Source organism: Peromyscus eremicus, chromosome 8b (genome assembly GCF_949786415.1).
Source record: "Peromyscus eremicus chromosome 8b, PerEre_H2_v1, whole genome shotgun sequence".
Lineage (NCBI taxonomy): Eukaryota > Metazoa > Chordata > Mammalia > Rodentia > Cricetidae > Peromyscus > Peromyscus eremicus.
The window spans coordinates 38,086,004-38,108,127 of NC_081424.1; the positions used below are offsets into that span (position 1 = coordinate 38,086,004).

The following is a 22,124-nucleotide window of genomic DNA, read 5'->3' on the forward strand; positions in this document are numbered from 1 at the left end:
CAGGTAGTGACTTTGCCATAACCAGCTGAGTTCTTATGATATATTCCTGCGGCTCGCAGCACTGGGTACATGATTTCAAATTATACTACAGAATCATATCATAGTAAAACAAAAGATAATCAAACAGCCCAGCATGACACAGGCACAAAGCAGACATACAGACCAATGGAGTAGAATAAAAGACCCATAAAGTAAATTCACAAAGTAAAAAAGTATTAAAAACACACGCTTGCTGTGGAATAATCCTCTTGTACACTATAAAGATTTGTCACTTGAATTGGTTTAATAAAATGCTGATTGGTCAGTAGCTGGCAGGAAGTATAGGCGGGTGACCAAACTAAGGATGATGGGAAGAGCAGAGTCAAGAGAGATGCCAGTCATCTGCTGAGCAAGTAGAACATGTAGAAAATGTGGCAAAGCATAAATAGAAACATGGGTTAACTAAAGTGTAAGAGTTAGCTAATAACAAGCCTAAGCTATTTATACAAGCCAAGCATTTATAATTTATATTAAGCCTCTGAGTGATTAACTGAGAGCAGCTGTGGGATACAGGAAAACTTCTGTCTACACACACTGGAGAAAAGACAGACTCTTTAACAAATGGTGCTGGAAAAATGACATTCCCACATGCAGAAAGGTAAAATTAGACTTGTGCTTCTTAACCTGCTTAAAATCAGCTCAAGGGATTGGAGAGATGGCTCAGCAGTTAAGAGCACTGGCTGCTCTTTCCGAGGACCCAGGTTCATTTCCCAGCCCCTCCCCACATGGCAGCTCACACCTGTCTGTAACTCCAGTTCCTGGAGATCTGACACCTTCACACCAATGCACATAAAGTTAAACTAAATTATTTTTAAAAAAATCAACTCAAAATGGATCAAAGACCTTACTGTAAGACCCCAAACTCTACACTGCTAGAGGGAGGACAACAGGCAGGAAACTTTCAGGTTGTGAACATTGGCAAGGGCTTTCTGAGAAGGACTATTAGGGCTCAGGAAACAACAAGAATTGACAAACGGGGTGGCATGGAAGCAGAAAACGTCTGCCCAGCCAAGGAAAACAGCAGAGAAAAGAGCCAGCCCAAGAACAGAAGAAAAATCTTCCCAGCGATATATCTGACGCGCCTTAAGACCTAAAAACATATAAAGAACTCCAAAAAAAAATAAACACCCCAAACCCCAAACATCCAATCATCAATGGGCAAATTAACTGAACAAAAAGCTCTCTGAAGAAATAAAAACAATCAAAATACACATGAAAAAAAAAAAAAGACTCCAAGTCTTTCCCTACAGGGAAATGCAAACCAAAACTACATGGAGCTTTTTTCTTAGTTCAAGAGGTTATCTGGAAGGAAATCTCTGACTGCAAAGGCTGGGGAAGACTTGGGGAGGGAGGAAGGCTCATACACTACTGGTGAGAATGTGAATTAATGCAGCCATTGTGTAAGTGTAGTGTGGTGGCTATTCAAAAAGCTAAAAACAGAACTATAGTATGAACCAGCAATACCACTCCTGAGGATCTACCTAAAGGAATCGAAGTTATCATTCCACAGAGACATTCGCCCATTCACATTTACGGCACCCCATTGACAACAGCCAAGCTTTAGAGTCAGTTTAGATGGCCCTCAACAGATGAATGGATAAAGGAAATATGGAACAGACTGGGGTCTGTAATGAAGAATGCAATCACATTATCTGCAGAGACATAGCCTGGGCTGGAGCCATCATGTTTAGCAAAATAAGGCAGACTCTGAAAGAAAATGATCATACCTTTTCTCATATGCAGAAATCTAGAAAAAAAACATACATGGCATGTGTCTTAGCTACAGGTTTGTACTGCTGCAGTGAAACACAATAACCCAAAAGCAAGTTGGGGAGAAAAGGATTTATTCTGCTTACATTTCCACATCACAGTTCTCCTTCACAGGAAATCAAGATAGGAGGAATTCAAGCAGGGCAGGAACCTGGGTACAGGACTGATGCAGAGGCAATGGAGGGGTGCTGCTTACTGACCCCTCATGGCTTGCTCACCCTGCTTTCTTGTAGAACCCAGGACCACCTACCCAGGAATGGCACCACCCACAATGAGCTGGGCCCTCCCCCAATCAATTGCTAGTTAAGAAAATGCCCTGCAGGTTTGCCTACAGCCGGATCTAATGGAAATGTTTTTTTTCTTAATTGAGGTTCCCTCCTCTCAGATGACTCTAGCTTGTACCAAGTTGATGTAAAACTAGCCAGGGCAACATGGAAGGAGAAGAGGACTGTGTTAGGAGAAGTAGCAGTCTAAAGGCAGATGGAAAAGAATGAGAGAGGATAATGGGTGACAGAAAGACAAATGCCACAGTTTTCTTTCACTTGTGGAGTCTTCTGTAAGTGTGTGTGCATATGCAATATAAGAACTATTTGGGAAGTGTAAAGGGACCAATAGAAGAAGAGAGTAGTGGTAATTATGAGCGAAGTACAATAATACACACATACGAAAGTGGCAAAATTAAACCCATTATTTTACACACTAAAAAAAAAAAATCTATGAAGCTATGCATTACAGGCCAAATGGACAGTAGTTTGCATAGACTGAGTTAAATAAGCCAATTATTAAAGTTGAGTTTACATGTTTGTTTTTCAGTTTGGCTATAGAAAAATATAAATTTATATACATAAATATAATAAAAATATTACATATATAGATCACAATTCTATTTCTATTGGATAGTCTGTACTCTGCAATTAAGTAAATAAATAAAGCTTTCTTAGTACTTTATATGAACATTATTACTGTACTTTTTTTTTTAAGTCAACATCGTATCACTTTGTAACTTTCCAGATTGGCACACTATTGCCAGCTGTCCTTGATAATTAATAAACACTTCTGAATTATTTGCTAAAGCTTCATTATTTGTCTTTCAGGTTGAAGTTCCCTGTTGTTTACATTGTACATGACAATATTTCTATAAGAAAACAACAAAAGTTTGAATGAAAACTGAAAGTATGATTTGAATGTAAAAAATACTTTTTTTCATGATTTCTTTCATCGGACTTCTCTTTTAAGCTGGGGATAGTGGCATACTTCTTGAACCCCAGCACTCTGAAGGCAGAAGCAGATGGATCTCTATGAATTCAAGGCTAGCCTGGTCTACATGGCAAATGCCAGGCCAGCCAGGCCTACATGGTGAGATCTTATCTAAAACAAAACGAAAACCACAAAGTACTTTTTTGAATTACAATTCCTATATTCAGTAGGTTAATATGAAGTTTACTATTCCTTATGTAGACTCTCTGGAGCATATGTACAAATGCCATATTTTTAGAAGAGTAAATTATTATTATTTATTATTATTATTATTATTATTATTATTATTATTATTGAGTAAGATATCATATAGCCCAGACTGGCTTTCCATTGTTTTGTATTTGAGATTGACCTTGGATTCCTGATCCTCCTGATTCCACCTGCCCAGGTCTGGGCTCACATGTGCACCACCATGCCGGGCTGAGAGTAAATTAAGTATCAAAGGAACAATTTTTACTAACTTAGTTAAAATAATCTATTTTACGTTTTTTCCCTTGCTCACAGAGTATGGGGAAATTGCTTCATCAGAGCAGAAGTGGTTCTACAGTGTAGGCGGCCTTGCTTGAGGAATTGATAAAAATGGCATTTTTCTCCAACAATATTTTTTTTTGCATTACATTATGTATACTTTGAAAGACATAAATGACAGATTTTCAGCTTCTATCTGAGAGGACAAAAACAGGCCGAGGAATCTTGGAGTTACCTTAATCTTAGTCTGATATGAAAAACTCTCATACTATCAAAGTCTCAGCTTCTCACAGACTCGGCACCTTCCCAACCTTTCCACCCCACTTCTAGTCCCTCTCCCGCCCCCCCCCCCCCCCCATGATCCTTTCCAGCTTGATCAAGTTTCTTGCTTAATGAAAATCCATTTTGGGCTTCTGTCTGGACCTGATGGCCTCAACCCAGATGGCTCATTCTCCACGGTTACCACTTTAAATTTCCAAGGGAGAGAGTGTGGTTGGTCCTAAAGATGGTAGTCTTTCACCAGGGTTGTCGGATAACTGCTAATCTTACTGCTTGATGAGACCTGGTAGATCCTTGTTCTTCGAGAGCCCGTGTGTGGGTTGGCGAAGACTTGGCTTTTTGACACAGATTCTCTCTACATAGCTCTGGCTGTCCTGAAACTCACTCTGTCCATCAGGCTGGACTCAGAGATCAGCCTGCCTCTGTGGAGTGCTGGGATCAAAGGCGTAGGCAACTAAAAATTGACCTGGACAATTAATTAGGGTTGGGGAGAGAACTTTCCCTCGTAGTTACAATTGAAACTACTGTAAAAATAATTTGGGTTGACTGACTTTCTTTCTTTCTTTCTTTCTTTCTTTCTTTCTTTCTTTCTTTCTTTCTTTCTTTCTTTCTTTCTTTTTGAAAACTCTGGGTAGGGCAAGTGTATTACACACATATGATGGAAATAAAGAGAATTTGAATAATTTGAATTATGAAGTTAAATGCAGGAAACAATGGAGAGAAACAAATCTGCTCTGACCCAAGATCAAGAACCAGGTTTGTCCAATTCAGACAGTATTGTCTTTTTGTTGTTTTTTGTTTTGTTTCCTGGCATACAGAACCCATGTGTGTCACGATTTTCCGAGGAGACCTCAGGAATCAGCACGGTGGGGCGCTTTCTCTCTTGTCGGGTAAGCTATCCCGGCAGGAAATCAATGCCTAGTGTCAGATGCGGGTCCTGACTGCGTAGGATGGAGAGAGGCAATGGCACTTTGGGTCCGCTTTCCTAGAAGCCTGCCTGCAGCTCCGGCATCCGCTCTGGTTGCCTCCTCCTAGGCGTGTCCCGGGAGAGTGGGCGGCCCCTTTCCAGAGAGCACTTAGTCTCACTTGCCCCCCACGCCTCTCCTTCTCCCCTCCCTCTTCCACCGCAGCCTTTCTCTTCGCCGGGGCCACTTCCTTCTTCAGCCTGTTCCTCCCCGGGGCGCGGAAGCCAGAGAACCCGGTCCAGACCCACGCGGCAGCAGCTCTTCCGCGAAGAAGGAAGCGATCGGAGAGGTAGGTGAGCGAGTCCCGGGAGGAAAGGCTGGACCCGACGTCTTGGGGGTCGAGCCCCGGGTGGAGGGCAGGGACCCCGAGGTGCTGAGGTGTCGCCGGAGGGACCGCGGGCACGCGCCCCCCCCACCCCCCCACCCCGTGCCCCACTCGCGGGCACCCCACTCGGCCGGCACACTTCCGCACTGGGCTCACGTGACGTTTTGCCGGGCGGGGCGGACCGGGAAAGGTGCTGCAGCCCGAACCGAGGTTTGCCGCGGTGCAATGTGTGGGAAGGGTGGGTTTTGCACTTGGCGTCGGTTTGTGGTGCGGTTCTGCAGAGCTGGGTGAGGAAGGGCTGGGCGAGGGGGGGATCCCGGAGGAGTAAAGTGGCATCAGGACAGTGCCCTCTGCAGTGCGGAGGGCGGGTGAGTGAGGGGACGCGTGGGGTCCCCGGGCAGTGCCCTCGGGGGGGCTCTGGCCGTGGGGAACCAAGGGCGAGTGAGTGGCGGAGACAAAGCCCTGCCTGGGGTCCTGGGCTCCGCAGCCCTGTGCCACCAGTTAAGGGGTGAACGAGTGGGTACCCGTAGGCCCCAGGATTTGGGGACCCTTATTTAGCAAGACCTCAAACTTGTAGGAGGGATGACCAAATATGGAGTGTGCTCGATCTAGCGAATGGGGAGAAAGGCACCCGGGTCAGCCTTTGACCCACGCCAGCTGTTAGCGATAGAAGTGAGACTGGAAGAACGCCAAGAGACTGTGAAGTTGGCTGCCGGTTCCCAGGGGAGGCGGCTCCAGTAGGCTTTATTTCCTTGACCTATTGCCTTTGGAGTTTTAAAACATAACCAGAGGACGCTCCCGACCTACCTTTCCAAACGTGTATTGATGGAGCTTCCCAGCGTTTGCCACAGCCCTACTCTTTGTGAGCCCCACTCAGACAGCCTAATTAGAGACTGTGACAGTTAGGCGTCCCGGCTAACATCTGCCGCTGCCGTTCTTCTGGCCTCTCACAGACAGGCTCTTTTTCCTAGGCTTGCTCTGCTTGTGACCTCTCATTGTTCTTGATCTGGCTCGCTCCAGTCGAAGGTTTCTGTCCCGCTTTTAGACTGCCGTGGGTCTCCCAAAGATTGTATAATGTGAAGGTTTTCTTCTTTGTCCCCTCCCGTAATAAATGACTAAAACATGCCAAGTTGTGTGTGTGTGTGTGTGTGTGTGTGTGTGTGTGTTAACAGTAGTAAACCTATTATTTCCCTATGCATAGGAGCCTTGTCTTGCTTTGTAAACGATCTGCCTTAATAAGTACTCAGCATATGATATTACATAAGAATACACTATTACATTAGATTCATTTGCATAATAGCAAAAGAAGAAGAAGTGGCAAAGGGATGTGTTAGGAACCACGCTTTGTGGCATTAACCATTGTGAGATTGTTTCATCCTCCATAAAACGGGTTAAGTAATAAGTGCTCTGTAGGGTTCTTAGAATTTCATGAATTAGGGTAGCTGAATGAATGGATCAGTGCATAAAGACACTTGCTGCGAAGCCTGAGGACCAGATTTTGATCCCTGGGATCCACATGGGAAACTCACAAGTTGTGTCTCATCTCCACAGTCACACCCTCGAAAAATAAATAAATGCAAAAAAGCTATTAAAAAAATAAATAAAAGAATGACATGAATGAACTCAGATAAGGAGCCTGGTGTGTCATTAATTATAAAGAAATGCCCTCTGCCTGCCTGCCTTAAAACTGGATGAGTGCCCATTTTAATGGAAGCGGTTATGCCTACGGCACATGACAGAGGGCCTTCCTCTTTGTTTCTCATTGTTAGATGAGATATAAATCTTCCTGGTGTCAGAAGTAGAGAGTGGGACAGAATGATGCTGAAGAGAAAAATGTACAGGCAGCAGACTCAGAAGTCTCTATAATCATTCTCCCTTCAGTCCAGGTTGGCTCTTTTTTCTTTTTCTTTTTTTTTTTTTTTCCTTTTCATTCTCACAAATCCTTACTTCCTGAAACAGGGCAGTTTTGTAGAGAATTTTTATATGACTCCCAAATCTTGTCTTGTGTCATTCCCCCCACCCCTGCCTACATGTGTAGGCATGCCTGTGCATGCAGGTGCATCGTGAATGTGTGTGTACAGATGCACGTGTGTGTGTGTGTGTGTGTGTGTGTGTGTGTGTGTGTGTTCTTAAATGACAGTTAGTTAAGCTAACTTTTTGGATCGATATTCTTTAGCATGCAAGTAATAGACATTCATACAAACTGCCACACGTTATAAACAGGGTAAATGCCATTGGTTCATATAACCAAAATATCCATGATCTCGGGGACAGGCTGAGTCATTTTTATGCCTAGATTTTCCTTCTGCTGGATTTCCTAGCTGGGTCTTCCCATAGGGTAACCATTTACACCAGGGTTGTAAACCCACATCTTAGAGCAAGTGGAAATTACTTAATAATAGTCTGGCAAGATCTTGGGGTTGAACTTGACTGTTTTGAATGAGAGTACTTGTCCTCAGACCTCCACATATGTGTGCTCCCCCAAATAAATAAATGGTTTTTTTTAAAGCTTAAAAAATAAAAGAATTATATTAATTAACTCAGATGAGGAACCTGATGCCTCTAATCAATCCCACTGACTCTGGGTCACTTCTGGAGCCGAGGATAATGCTCTGTCCACATACGTGGCTCTAGAGTAATGGGAGAAGTATTGTCCCCAAACAACACTTAGACTGCTTGTGCCAGAGTGGGGAAACAGTACTGGCCCCACAAAACAGCGACTGACCACCACTGACAGAGGTTCACTTTCACCATTATTCTATGTCCTCTGGGGGATATTTTAGCTTCTTAGTATCATCACTTTTAAACTGTGCCTTGAATTACATAATTATGTTTTCACCAACACTAAAGTCCCCAATACAGTTGGACAGTATACATTTTTTTAAATTTTTTTATTTTTTGGGTTTTTTTTTGGAGACAGAGTCTCTCTGTGTAGCCCTGGCTGTCCTGGAACTCACTTTGTAGACCAGGCTGGCCTTGAACTCACAGAGATCCACCTGCCTCTGCCTCCCGAGTGCTAGGACTAAAGGCATGTGCCACTACGCTAGGCGTGGACAATATAATTGTTAATAGTAAGTTTTAGAGAGTTGCATTTAATTGAAGAGTTTGCATTTTACTGCGATCAGCCCCTTCATTCCAGTGTTCATGCAAATAACAGCAGATGGTAGTGGCACATTTGATTATTAGCTGGAAGAAAATCTGGTGTCCCCAATCAGTGTCATTTAAGCAGGTGGTATCCAGTTGTAGATGACACTCTTATTTTAGAAGCTCCCAGGGATTAGTAATAATCCATCTGGATGAAGTTGTTTCTTTGAAGCCTTCACCTTAATGAAAACAGTAACACAGCTCCACCTTTTAGCTCGTTACTCAGCCTGGAGAACTTCTCTTGTGAAAGCAGATTGAATCGACACCCCTCCTGCCCAGTCGCTCACATTTGCTGGTCTCCGCACGTGGAGTTCTATCCCAGCATCCTTTGCTTGTTCTTGTTAGTTCATGAAACAGGGCTTGTTTAACCTCTCCTCTTGGTGCCAGGCATGGTAACAAGGAATATTTAAGTCAGATCCCTGTGGAGAGTAATTTACCTTCTAGCGAGGAAATCTCAGAAACCAGTCTTTCCAACGGAGTGAAAGAAAAGAGGCATGCAGCGCTGCGGAACACCCAGTAGGGGCGCCCTCCTCAGATGAGGGAATGCTTTCTGGTGGATGTTCTGTTCAAGCTGGGACTGATTCATGAGCCTAGGAAAGGGAATAGCCTGAGCAGAAGTAAGAAGACAGAGGAGGTTGGCAGCCTTGCCAGGGGTATTTGAGGAATAGAAAGACTCCCGGAGCTGCAGCTTAGCGCTCAAGTGGACAGTGGAGGAGGCTGGAACAGAGGCCAGAATCCAGCCTGTGGAAGACTTAGCAAGCCACAGCAGGACTTAGCATGACTTAACAGGCTCAGCTCTCATTAACATGGACTCTTCGTGATGGGAAATGAATGGTCTTCAGTACACGCAGTGCAATGCAGGCAATTTTCATGGGCAGAATCCAAAGAAAGGTGTGATGTTCCTCTATGTGAACCGGAAGTTATCACTGCGCTGACCTGAAGGTGTTCATGTGGTCTTGGGATGGGTCTATATCACCTCTAGACCCCAGACTCTTGAAGAGCAGGGAACATGTAGTTTATCTTGGCATCTCCGTTGTGGGAGGCCATCTCCCACCCTTTAAAGGGTTCCTATGAAGAGGAGAGAGGAATAAGAAACTTTTAACTGGGCAATGGTGGTGCACGCCTTTAATCCCAGCACTCGGGAGGCAGAGCCAGGCGGATCTCTGTGAGTTCAAGGCCAGCCTGGTCTACAGAGTGAGATCCAGGACAGGCACTAAAACTACACAGATAAACCCTGTCTCGAAAAAACAAAACAAAACAAAAAACTAAACAAGAAACTTTTAAATAGAAAGAGAGAGGAGACAGGCAGAAACACAGGATAGCTTCGGGAGGACCTGGATCAAAATTCACCAGCTTCTTCTGTCTCTTCAAAAGGGCTTTTTGAAAAAAAAAAAAAAATTAAAGGGGGGGGGCTTTTTATAACAATGCCAAGGGGCTGGGCAAAAGACCTCTCCGTTGCTAGATCAAATTATACCACACAGCCAAGTGCAGACCTTTCCAAACACCTGGTAACCATGCCCATGGTCAAATCATTCCTCTCTGCAGCCCTGCTGGGTAAAGCAAGCTCAGAACTCACTAGGAAACCTCTGTGGGTCTCCACACTCCATCTCCTAGTTTGGGACCTGCCTCAGCTGTGTCTTGTGTTTTTTTCCTTTGTCACCATAATTTTCCACTTACGTTTACCTATGTATAGTGTGCTCCCTTTGTATAGCGTGCTCCTTCCCATGGGTCCACTTGGTCCACCTTCCCGGTCCTCTCCAAGGAGGGGCCTGCCAATAATGCCTTGCACCCAGCACCCAGAGAGTGCATGCCACGTTGCTATTCATTGGGGGCCTTTCTCTGCCTTGACATGGATCCTGTGACCTTTTGCTGTCTGGGTACTTAGCAGCACTCTGTGACAAGATGTGCAAGGAGTAATACTGTTGTGAGGAGAGAGGCCATTTCTCCCTAGTAGCTTGTAGTCACGGGAATGAGTCAACAGAGAGGGAAGTTCTATAGGTAGAGGTAAAGCAGAGCTACTTTAGTGCCCTATACTTCATACAAGTAGAAAAGAGGCGTGGTCAATAATAGTGACAGATGCTACATGAAGAAGAGAAAGGGCCCTTGGATTGTTGGGTGCCTGATGGAGTATAGAAATGGCCGTAACGGCCGGCCGGTGGTGGTGCACGCCTTTAATTCCAGCACTAGGGAGGCAGAACCAAGAGGATCTCTGTGAGTTTGAGGCCAGCCTGGGCTACAGAGCGAGTTCCAGGACAGGCTCCAAAGCTACACAGAGAAACCCTGTCTCAGGGGAGAAAAAAAAAGAAAAAAAAATGGCTGTAATGTAAACTTCCTTTCTCTTTCAGCCAGCAATGAATGTGGATCATGAGGTTAACCTCCTAGTGGAGGAAATTCAGCGTCTGGGCTCTAAAAGTAAGTATTCTAATGCGGGGTGTGTCTTCAGTATACCCCAAGGCATTCTGGAGAAGCCTCGAAGGACTTAGGACACAGCGACACACTCTGCCCACACCCTGAGGTGCTAATGCTCTTAGTCTTCAAGGGGTGTTTGGGACACAGGGCTGTTGGGGTGTCGGGTTTCTGAGGCAGAGAATAGTGGAGATGCTTTATTACTTTTTGAATTGAAAAATCACTGAGCTTCTTTTGTTTGTATTAAAGTCTAGCATTTGAGTTAGGTTGAATTTTTTTTTTTTTTTGCTGTTAAAATTCTTGTTTTCTGCTTTATTTTATTTTTTTATAAATTTGTAAGTGACCAGAGATTTAGACTGAAATTACACTAAATTGTTGTATTAGTCAGGCCCCTCTAGAGGAACAGAACTTACAGAACTAATCTATGCTTGTATAGAAAAATCTATTAGAATGCCTTCAGATTGTGGTCCAGCTAGTCCAACAATGGCTGTCTACTAATGGAAGATCCAAGAACCCAGTAGTTGTTTAGTCCATGAGGATGGATGTTTCAGGTGGTCTTCAGAATCCCGAAGAAGTAGGCTCTACTGTCAGGGAAGGAACAGACTTGCCAGTGAGTGAAAGCAGACGAAGAGAGCAAGCTTCCTTCTTCCATGCCCTTTATATTGGTATGGGCTGCCACCAGAAGGTGTGGTCCAGATTAAAGGTGGCTCTTCCCACCTCAAAAGATCTGGGTTAAAAGTGGGTCTTCCCACTTCAAATGATTTAAATAAGAAAAAAGTCGCTCACAGGTGTACCCAGCCCCTGAAGTTTTATTTTAGTCAATTCTAGGTGTCGTCAAGTTGACAACCAAGAATAGCCATCACAATTGTCTTTATTTTCTCTGAGTTTTTTTTTTTTTTTTTTTTTGTTGTTGTTGTTGTTGTTTCCGAGGCAGGGTTTCTCTGTTGTAGTTTTGGTGCCTCTCCTGGATCTCCTCTGTAGACCTGTAGGCTGGCCTTGAACTTACAGAGATCCGCCTGGCTCTGCCTCCTGAGTGCTGGGATTAAAGGCGTGCGCCACCACTGCCAGGCGAGTTCTTGGGATTTGTACAATTCCAGACATCATAGTAAAATAAACCAACTTTTAGATCTTTTTTTTTTTTTTTGGTGTCTTTGTCTTCAGTAGCCAAGCAGCTATAGTAAGGATAGCAACAATGTGAAATTGGTGTATTGGTGTCTTTCTCTTAACTTGTACTGAAATGGTTGTACTTGTAGCATCTGAGATGTACAAGGACTGGAGAGTATATGGAATAATGGACATATTCAGCATCAACTAGAATAGTGGAATTCAAAGTTGTAAAATTATTATATGAATGAAAACTGATGTTTCAGAGCATCTCATAAACAAACATTGCACCCTTGTACTTTCAGCACGTGGGAGGCAGAGGCAGGAGGATCACAAGTTGAAGGCCACCTTGGCCTGTACAATGAAACCCTGTCTCAAAAGGAAAGAAGAAAAGGAAAGAAAAGCTATGTCATTATAGCTTGCTTTCTTCTTAGAACTGTTTGCTTGTGAGTTACAGATCCTTTAGTATAGGAGGATAGGCGCACTTTAAACGGATTCCATTGAGCTATTAATTCCTACTGTCTCCTGTATTAGTTGTCTTCCCCCTCTGTGTGTATGTGCATGGCTGTGCACAGGCAAGTAGAGGTCAAAGGTTAATCTCAGGTGTCATTCCTTGGGACTCCTCTTGAGTTGTTTTTTTGAGACGACGACGTCTCTCATTGGGACGTGGGGCTCACCAAATAGACTAAGCTGGCTGGCCAGTGAGCCCCAGAATCCCTATGTCTTTACCTCCTCGGTGTGCATCCCCCATTTCTTGTGGGTCCTGGTCCTTGAATGCAAGCCCCCATGCTGGCACAGCTCTCTCCCCAGCCCCCTGAGCTTGCTTTCTATTCCTGCTGTAGCCAGTTACCACAGACTTAGCAATGGTAAATCGAGACGTTTAACAGCAGGACGCATTTCCTGTTTCGTGTAGTTCAGGCATCTGATGAGTGTCTTTCCAGGCTCAGATCCAGGTGCTGGCTGGCTTCAGTCCTTTCTGGAGGGTTTTGAGGAGACTGTATGTAGTTCCTTTACCTTTCACTAGCTTCGGGAGCTGCTTGCACTCCTTGGCTCATGGCTCCCTTTCTCTGCCTTCAAAACCAGCAACAGTGTGGGGAGTTGGGTGGCCTCACACCTCATGAGGCTGCCTCCCTCTTCCATTCTTAAGAACTCTTAAGATTCCATGAATTGGATCCAGATAATCCAGAACAATGCCCCATTTTCGAGCCCTTATTTAATCGCATTTGAAAAATTCCTTCTGCCTTGTAAGGGAAGGTATTCACGGGTTCTACAGATTAGAACGTGGGTTACCTTTGGGTGGCTTTATTCTCCCTGCTCCCTCTGGCAGTCCTGGTATAGAATTCACGCTCTCAGACGTGCTGAGCAGGTGCTCCACCACTGAGCCAGTCCCAGCTTTGTAGCACAAATCTTGAAAAGTCTTATTAATAAAAATAAACCAGGTATTAGGGTGAACGCTGGAAGATCAGAAAAGCAGCACAAGCCACAGCCAACCTCACCTGGCCAACTTCTCAGCCCATCCTGTTTCCTCAGACTGGAAGCCTCTGTGTCTTCATCCGAATGGATCTCAGCTGAACTGCTGCTAAAAGCTAAAAGCTTAAAGGCTCTAGTTCCTGGTCCTCACACCTTATATACCTTTCTGCTTTCTGCCATCACTTCCTGGGATTAAAGGCGTGTGTCACCATGCCTGGCTGTTTCCAGGGTGGCTTTGAACTCACAGAGATCCAGATGGATCTCTGCCTCCTGAATGCTAGGATTAAAGGCGTATGCTACCCCTGCCTAAACCTGTGTTTAATGTAGTGGCTGTTCTGTTCTCTGACCCCCAGATAAGTTTATCGGGGTGCACACTGTATCAACCACACAGCTTCCTCCTCCTTGAGTCTACTCTAGTCCTTTTATTTTGACACCGTAACTGAGATGTCAAGTAGAGACGTGTGGCAGTGTTGTGGAGGTCATAGCCACATGTGTTCATCATCTTGTCCCTGGCTGATACTGCTCTCCCAAATGTACCAAGCCCTGTATATGTACAAGTGACATAGGCATGTTCCTTTTCTTCAAGCATCTTATCACTTAATTGATGAATATAGTTGCCGGGTGTTAGTGGCGCACACCTTTAATCCCAGCATGCGGGAGGCAGGGCCAGGTGGATCTCTGTGAGTTCAAGGCCAGCCTGGGCTACAGAATGAGTCCTAGGAAAGGCACCAAAGCTACACAGAGAAAACCCTGTCTCGAAAAACCATAAAAAGGAAAGAAAGAAAAGAAAATACTAAAAATTGATGAGGAAATTATCAAGGAAAAAAAATGGCTTGCTAGACTATGAAGTGCTGGCATTGACTTCAGTATGGTTCCAGTGCAAGAGATCATTTATAGAGTGGCAGCACTTACTTGGTTAAGCCTTGAAGAGGTGGGACTTGGACATGTAGACGTTTAGGCAGGTTTCTTGAGGAGGGAACACGTGAGGTGAACTTGGAATGGGAATGAATTATGTTTGGGTAGAACACTGAGAAGACACTGGAGAGTGAAACTTATTAACATTTAGGTCTCCAGTCAAACGAGTCTTTCCTAACTCCACGATGCTCTTACCCCTTCACTACACCCACTTGATGCAAGTCTGGGGAGGTCTCATTTCCACCAGTACCACCCTCCTTGTGTTCCTCTCCTACATCTCCTGGGTCGCTCCAGCTCCAGTAGGATCACATTACTTGGAATTAGTATGTTTGGATGTTAAGAGCATATTTCCAAGACTTTGTAGGTTGTTCCTGTTCATGTCAACCTGGTGTTCATGGTCAGGTTCGGCTAGCTTTAAAATTCCAACCTTTGCACTCCTGAAAAGAGTGTCTGTGTTCTCCTGGGGCGAGATCTGAAGTTCCACTTCAAAATGAGCAGCTTTACAAATCAGAAGACAAGCTCATTATCATAGTATGCATATGCATGAAAGTACTTTAAAATTCACAGCCTTACCAGAACACCTTGACTTCATCATTGGCAGAAGGTGACTGGTTGAGTTGGGGAGTGTATGTGGCACTCTGTCATCTTCTGACATGTTATGGCTTTTTTCAGTTGAGCCTGGAGTGATTTTTGACTAATCTGCTTATGATGTATGAGCTCCTACTAGAAATTGATGAAGGAAATCTTATCTGTCTCTTTGAAAGTCCGAATCTTTAAAGTCTCCTTTTTCATCCAGTTAGAAAAGATGAAGTGGGGAATATGATTACGTGGAGATCGAAATTCTTTCATCCAACAAGGATTCGTGAATATCATCTTGGGGCTCAAGTATAGAGGATATAGAATTGAAAAAAAATTCTATTTGAGTCCTGAAGGTGTTCTTTGGGCATCTGGAGATGGGCAGACTGGAAGTGCACTTCGAAGAGGTTAAGAGCATGGGCTTAGCTAGTTGTGATGATACTTGCCCATGATCCCAGCTCTTGATAGGTCAAGGCCACCCTGGACCACTGAGACCTTGTCTAAAAGTTGTTTCTTTTTTTTTGGGGGGGGGGTTTTCGAGACAGGGTTTCTCTGTGTAGCTTTGCGCCTTTCCTGGAACTCGCTTTGGAGACCAGGCTGGCCTCGAACTCACAGAGATCCGCCTGCCTCTGCCTCCCGAGTGCTGGGATTAAAGGCGTGCGCCACCACCGCCCGGCGCGTCTAAAAGTTTTTTAAAAGAAGGTCAAACCGGAGTATGGACTCCTGCCAGACACTGGGAATGACTGCTGTTCCTCTCATACTTGCTGAGTGATCTTGTGCACTCTATCACATGTTTCTGTGTCTTGGTTTCCTTTTTAATAGAATAATAATGTTTCATTAATTCAGACACTTTGCATTTTAAAGTCTCTAAAATAGAATATATCTTTTTGTTGTTGTTTTTGTTTTTCTGAGACAGGGTTTCTCTGTGTAACAGCCTTGGCTGTCCTGGAACTAATACTGAAGTCCAGGCTGTCCTTGAACTCACAGAGATTCACCTGCCTCTTTCTCTCCAGTGCTATTGTTACTAAAGTTGATGGTGTATGCTTTGATAGACACACACTCAGTTTAGTAAGAAGAGATAACCAATGCAATTGAGAATTGTGAAGGAGGTCTCAGGGAAGGTTAGTTACAGTTGACTCTGTTCTTGAATAAAGGTATTTAGGTAGAGAAGAGGGTCTGGGATGCTGGGCTGATAACTCAACATGGGTCCAGTTACAAAAGCCAGATCTCTCATGGCACCTTGGGCAAGGACAGACAGTTCATTAGGACTAGATCGAAACATGAAGTGAAGTCATAGAAGACCGGGCACTCCCTGGATGCTCAGCCCCAGAACATATTAAAACAGGGCATATTCTTCTGTGAATCATGACCACTGAACATGCTCTTTCCCTTCCACTTACTGTCTATATTAATCTGGCAGCTAACGTAATTTTATTTTTATTTGTTTTTCAAAAGGATCTATTTTTTTAATTTTATTTTAAAATAAAATTTGTAAATTTGTGTGGGTGTTCTGCCCGCACGTATGTCTGTGCACCACATGCGAGCCTGGTGCCCGTGGAGGTCAGGAGAGGGCATCGGATCCCCTGGAACTGGAGTTACATATAGTTAGGAGTTGCCATGCGGGTGCTGGGAAATGAACCCTGGGCCCTCGGAAGAACAGCCAGTGTTGTTCACTGCTGAACCACCTCTCTAGTCCCCAAAAATAATTTTGAATATCAAAACTGAGAAAAATTTATCTACAGCCTTCCTACCCCATAGCACATTTATTTTTTATTTTTATTTTTATATTTTTAACTTTGAGACAGGGTCTCACAATGTAGCCCTGGCTGGCTTGAAACTTACTGTGTAGACCAGCCTGGCTTTGAACTCACAGACTTCTGCCTGCTTCTGCCTCTTGAGTGCTGAGATTAAAGGTGTGTATCACCATGACTGACCACATTCACCTCTCATAAAGGCTGCTTTCTGTCCCTTTCGGTCTCTGTCTGCAAAGTGTACCATGTTTATTCTGCTCCTTGAGTGTAGGAAGAGGCGTAGTGTTGTTTTAATCGTGGTCATCCCCCCCCCCCCCCCCCCCCCCCCCCCCCCCCCCCCGTGAGAGGTTTCCCCAAGATGTTCCAAGGTTGCTGTCCATGGGGGCGAGACGTATTTACTCATCCTGTGTTTCCGCAATTAGATGCTGATGGGAAGTTAAGCGTGAAGTTTGGGGTCCTCTTCCGGGACGACAGATGTGCCAACCTCTTCGAAGCATTGGTGGGAACTCTGAAAGCTGCAAAACGAAGGAAGATCGTCACATACACAGGGGAACTGCTCCTGCAGGGTGTTCACGACGACGTTGACATTGTGCTGCTGCAGGATTGACGCGGTTCGCATATCTCGGTATCTCTGGTAAACTGGAATGATCGAGTCAAGAGACAAACATAAGCTTCCTTATGTATTTTTATAGGACTTTGTAAACAAAGGGGACTCATTGAGAAGTCCTGTTTTTATACCTTGAAAGAAAACATTACTCTGTAAAGTAAACAAAACCTATTATTTTTTTCTTAAGAATGTGATTGGGAAATGTAGGCAATGAAACATTTTTGGAGGTGTGAGGGGAGTTTTTGTTTTCTTAAACAATCCTTAGAGAATTTCTACAGGCACTTGACATTCTGTCAAAGCAAGAAGCAAACTGAAGATCAGTTGCCATGAAGAATGTTATGTTTATGTAATAAAAACATGTAACTGCCTTTAAATTGCCTGATGGCTGTGTTTTGTCATTTAAGTATGAATGTGCCTCTTACAATTGAAGTTTTTGTATCAATCTTAGGTCACTGTAGCAAAAATGAACTTAATTTAGAAAAAAAATTTAAAAACCATGAAATTAATCAAATAATTATTGTTTGATGTAGATGTAAACTTAGCCCTGAGTTAGGGGACATGGCAAAAAAAATAACATTTTTTAACATTGCGGTTAGATTCAAACAATAGGAGGCCGTCTGTGATTGCGTGCTGCAGCCACGGTCCACAGCTGAAGACGATGGAGACCATCAAGCAGGGTAAAATCAGTGAAGGCCACAGTGTCCAGAGTGCACATCACAGAGGAGGCAGGGTGTGCATTGAGAAGCGATAGGAACTGGTTCTTTAGTGGGAGGAAGATGGGATGTAGAAGGTTGATGGCTATAGCAAAGGCCGGGGTGTGGACTAGCAAAGCAGGATCTAGCGAAAGGGAAGCCATGAGCTTGGCCAGGAAGGACATGTTAGGAGGAGGTGATTCAGAATAGACAGTCTCCTTGGAAACTCAGAAGCCAGAGAGACAGGAATCAACCAGAAACCAGGCATGGTGGCATACGCCTGTAAAGCTCAACAACTCAAGAGTTGAGCTAGGAGATTGGAAACTTGAGGCCAGACTGGGGTATGTAAGGAGACTGTCTCCAATGAATACACAAGTTGGAACACAGGTTTCTCATGGTGAATGTGATGTTTTTGTGACGTGATGGTGTCAGTAGGTGCCCTGGTCCGGGTGGTTAAGTTCATGATGGGTGAAGAAGGAGGTGGACCAGCAAAGAAGAATTACCCAAAACTCCGATGGGAGGAGTGATTAGCAGAAGGCAAAGGAGAGATGTCTTCTAAGCATGTTTTTAAGAAAAATACAACTCTAAAGTGGTTTCCTGCTGTGACAGGATTGCAACTCAGACTTGTCATGGCTGCTGTTTTAAGAAAGTTGGCTGGCCAGGTGATGGTGGTGCGCGCCTTTAATCCCAGCACTCGGGAGGCAGAGGCAGGCGGATCCCTGTGAATTTGAGGCCAGCCTGGTCTACAGAGCGAGTTCCAGGACAGGCACCAAAACTACACAGAGAAACTGTCTCAAAAAAACCAACCAACCAACCAAACAAACAAACAAACAAACAAAGCAAGTTGACTGACTAGCATTCTATTCCACACGGACACCCACAATGCAGTTTTCTATATTTCCCTTTAGGGTCCAGGTGGTCATTTCTTTTGTAACAACTTTATATACGGATCTTATTTGGATCATTCATTAGTTATTTATTGCATTTATTTTTAGTCAAATTTACAGTGAAATTTCTCTCTCTTGGCCACAAACTGGGTTTCAGTTCATTGTCTTAGTAATATGCTCAACTTGCTTTGCTACACAGCCCAGGAGCACCTGCCCAGGGTGGTACCACCCATGGTGGACTGGGCCTTCCCACATCAATCGCTGATCAAGAAAATGCCCCACAGATAAGCCTACGGTCCACCTGGTCAATCTGATGGTGTAATTCATCAGATGGAGGCCCCTCTTCTCAGGTGACTCTAGTTTCTGTTAAGTTGGCAAAACTAACCAACACCGAAAGATTTTAGGTGTGGTGGCATCATTCCACAGAAAGGCACAGGAGTCAAGGAACTTGGAGGAAGAGTCAGTCTCAAGATTTTCACTGCAAAGGAAGCCTGGAACATTATTTTGAATTCTTAGGATATAACAGTTCTAGGTTTAGGTCTTAACAATGGATCATAAAGAACTGCAGGAAACGACTTGGTAAGCACTACTAATTATCCAGTAACCTTCTCCGAGTTCTACGATAGCCTCTCCTCATGTATTGAAATTATATGGCAATCTAATCATAGCTTGTTGTCATTGTGGTGAATGGCTGTTAAGCGAATAGTGACAAAGGACGCATGTGACTTTTGCATATGCAAATTTCTTTTTGATCCCATCATAGAAGATCCCACCACACCTTGGTGTTCTGGAGTCATAATTTAACAATAAGCTAAAAAAAAAAGTTGATTTGAGGGATTTATTTGAACTGCTAACATCCAGGTTTCCCTGATGTCTGGGCTATGCCCATGACTCCAGACAATACAGAGGTGAAAGTCCCAGAGCTGACAGATGAATTATCAGAGCGTATGATGGCACAGGAACAAGCCGGATTCCCTGTGTGGCCTGAGTTATTGTGTTCATCATAGTCCTCTGTGTCTAGAAAAAGCTAAGAGAAATGTGCCATCTTTAATTTATAGATAGGCAAACAGTCTTGGGGTTTCCTCTTCCTTAAAAAAAAAAAAAGGTTATAAATAATTCTTCAAAGAAAACTATCTCCTCAGGAGGCTTTGATGGTGAGAAATCAGAAAGAAATCTGCTTTTCTGGAAGAAGACTCAGTGTGAAAACCTCATAGAGTCTTCATCTCTGGCAACCTTAACAAAATTCCCTTTAAAAAGTATTTTATTTATACCTCCCCTTTGAATTACTTTGTTTGTTTGTTTGTTTGGTTTGGTTTGGTTTGGATACTTTTATTTAGATGGAATAGAAATCCATTTAGCAAGCTGGGCAGTGGTGGTGCATGCCTTTAATCCCAGCACTTGGGAGGCAGAGGCAGGCGGATCTCTGTGAATTTGAGGCCAGCCTGGGCTACAGAGTGAGTTCCAGGAAAGGCGCAAAGCTACACAGAGAAACCCTGTCTTGGAAAAAAAAAAAAAAAAAAAAAAAAAAAAAAAAAAAAAGAAAGAAAAAAAAAGATCCACTTAGCTATGGAAAATGGCTAACTCTTAGGGTGGACACGGGACATTTGGGAATACAGTAGACGTCATGAAATTCCTAAGGGAGCCAGCTTGAGATGAGGACTTTCTTCCAGTGGGGATCTGAATGACTTGTAGCTTTTCTTCCACCCACCCACCCACCCACCATTTTGTAGCTTTTCAACACCTGAAAACCCCGGAAATTTGATCTGTAGGTCTAGATGTGGCCCAAGCTCTTCCACAGGTGTGTGAGTCTGCGTTCACTGCCCTGGGGCCGCCATGTTGACACCACCCCGCTATTTTCATAGATCCAGACTTTCTCTTAGTTTTCCCCTGTCTCATCTTTTTCTAACCCAGTTTCTGCTTTGTCTTGATTTCCTGGTCTGTTATTCCTTGTGGAGGGCTGTCTCACAAAGTATACGTCTCTACATCTGAGTTCAAATGCCTGAGAGAAGGACTGGCCAACAGATACAATGTTGCCATTAGATGGTAAAGGTCATTTCTAGTGTTTCTGCTAGAAGGTGGGTAACTCCGATGGACCTGTATCATATTAAGTACTTGAGAATAACGAGAAGAGAGGATTTTTAAAAAAATGTTCTCACTCACCAAGAAATGAGAAGTGGTTAAAGTCCTAATCATCTTGATTTAATAATTACACAGAGCACGTATTAAAATATCACAGTGTACCCTATAAACGTGCGCTATTATCATCTGTTAATTAATGCCAAACCAAAACAGATGCTGAACGGAAGCCCAAGAGGCCCAGTGTGTCCATAGCTGACACTTTTCTGTGCCAAGCCGCCTCGTGGGTCAGGGCCAGCCAAAGACTGATTGGGCCAGCTGGCTACCCCCGTTCTAATAGTTATGACCGTAGATGTGGTGACATAGGCGTGTAGTGCAGAGTGGCGGCGGGGTAGGCATAACACAGAGTGCAGCTAGAGTTACTAGAGGGCTAGAGTGTCTGCACAGGGTCTGAGTGTCGAGATAGTTTAAAAGCCTGTAGATTTGGCAGGCAGAGAGACTGCATTCCAACAAGCCTTTCCTTATAGAGTCTGAGTTGTGACAGTAACTTCTAATTTAGAGGATATGGTCATGCCTTTTAAGTAAAAAAAAAAAAAAAAAAAAAAAAAAAAAAAATGCTCCCAAATGTCTGCTATATTTTCTGTACCTATGATTAAGACACTATAAATATATAGAATATAAAACTTCAACACCTAGCTTCAGCAGAGATTCCAAATGAAGTTTACATCTTATTAGTCACAAAGGCAGAATTTCTGTTTTAAAGACAGAAGTGTGTTATGCATAAAAGGCATGTATTTCTTCAGTCTGTAGAAAACGCTGGATCCACACAGTTTCCTGGATCCCTTGAAGTGTCCTTTCACTGCACTGTGGCTCCTCACGGCTGCTCAGCCTACAGGTTAGGAGCGATTTTGTGGGCAATAGCACATTCTTGGGTGGGGAAGCCCACATCTGGGTCTGAAGGTTTGCTCAATAGTAAAAAATTACTTCTCGGAGCTGTTCTAACATAGCTTCTTTTTGAATCTGGGCAAGTGTACTGGCTAGTTTTATGTCTAGAGTTATCTGGAAGGAAGGAACCTCAATTAAGAAAATGTCTCTGGCTGTAAGGCATTTTCTTAATTAGTGATTGATGAGGTGGGGAGGGTTCAGGCCATTGCGGATAGGGCCATCTATGCGTTGGTGGGCCTAGGTTCTATAAGAAAGCAGGGCGAGCAAGCCATGGGGAGCAAGCCGGTAAGCAGCACTCCTCCATGGTCTCTGCATCATCAGCTCCTGCCTCCAGGTTCCTGCCCTGTTTGAGTTCCTGTCCTGACTTCCTTTGATGATGAACAGTGATATGGAAGTATAAGCCAAATAAACCCTTTGGTCTTCTACTTGCTTTTTAGTCATGGTGATT

General features: G+C 43.9%; 1 protein-coding gene across 1 annotated transcript; it reads left to right on the top strand.

The window, feature by feature from the left end:
- Positions 1–4,869: 4,869 nt before the first annotated feature.
- Abracl (ABRA C-terminal like) lies at positions 4,870–17,450 on the top strand. Its single transcript, XM_059272711.1, has 3 exons — positions 4,870–5,067; positions 10,593–10,659; positions 16,892–17,450. Exons 2-3 carry the CDS (start codon positions 10,599–10,601, stop codon positions 17,074–17,076), a joined length of 246 nt encoding a protein of 81 aa, XP_059128694.1. The 5' UTR covers positions 4,870–5,067; positions 10,593–10,598; the 3' UTR covers positions 17,077–17,450.
- Positions 17,451–22,124: the final 4,674 nt, after the last annotated feature.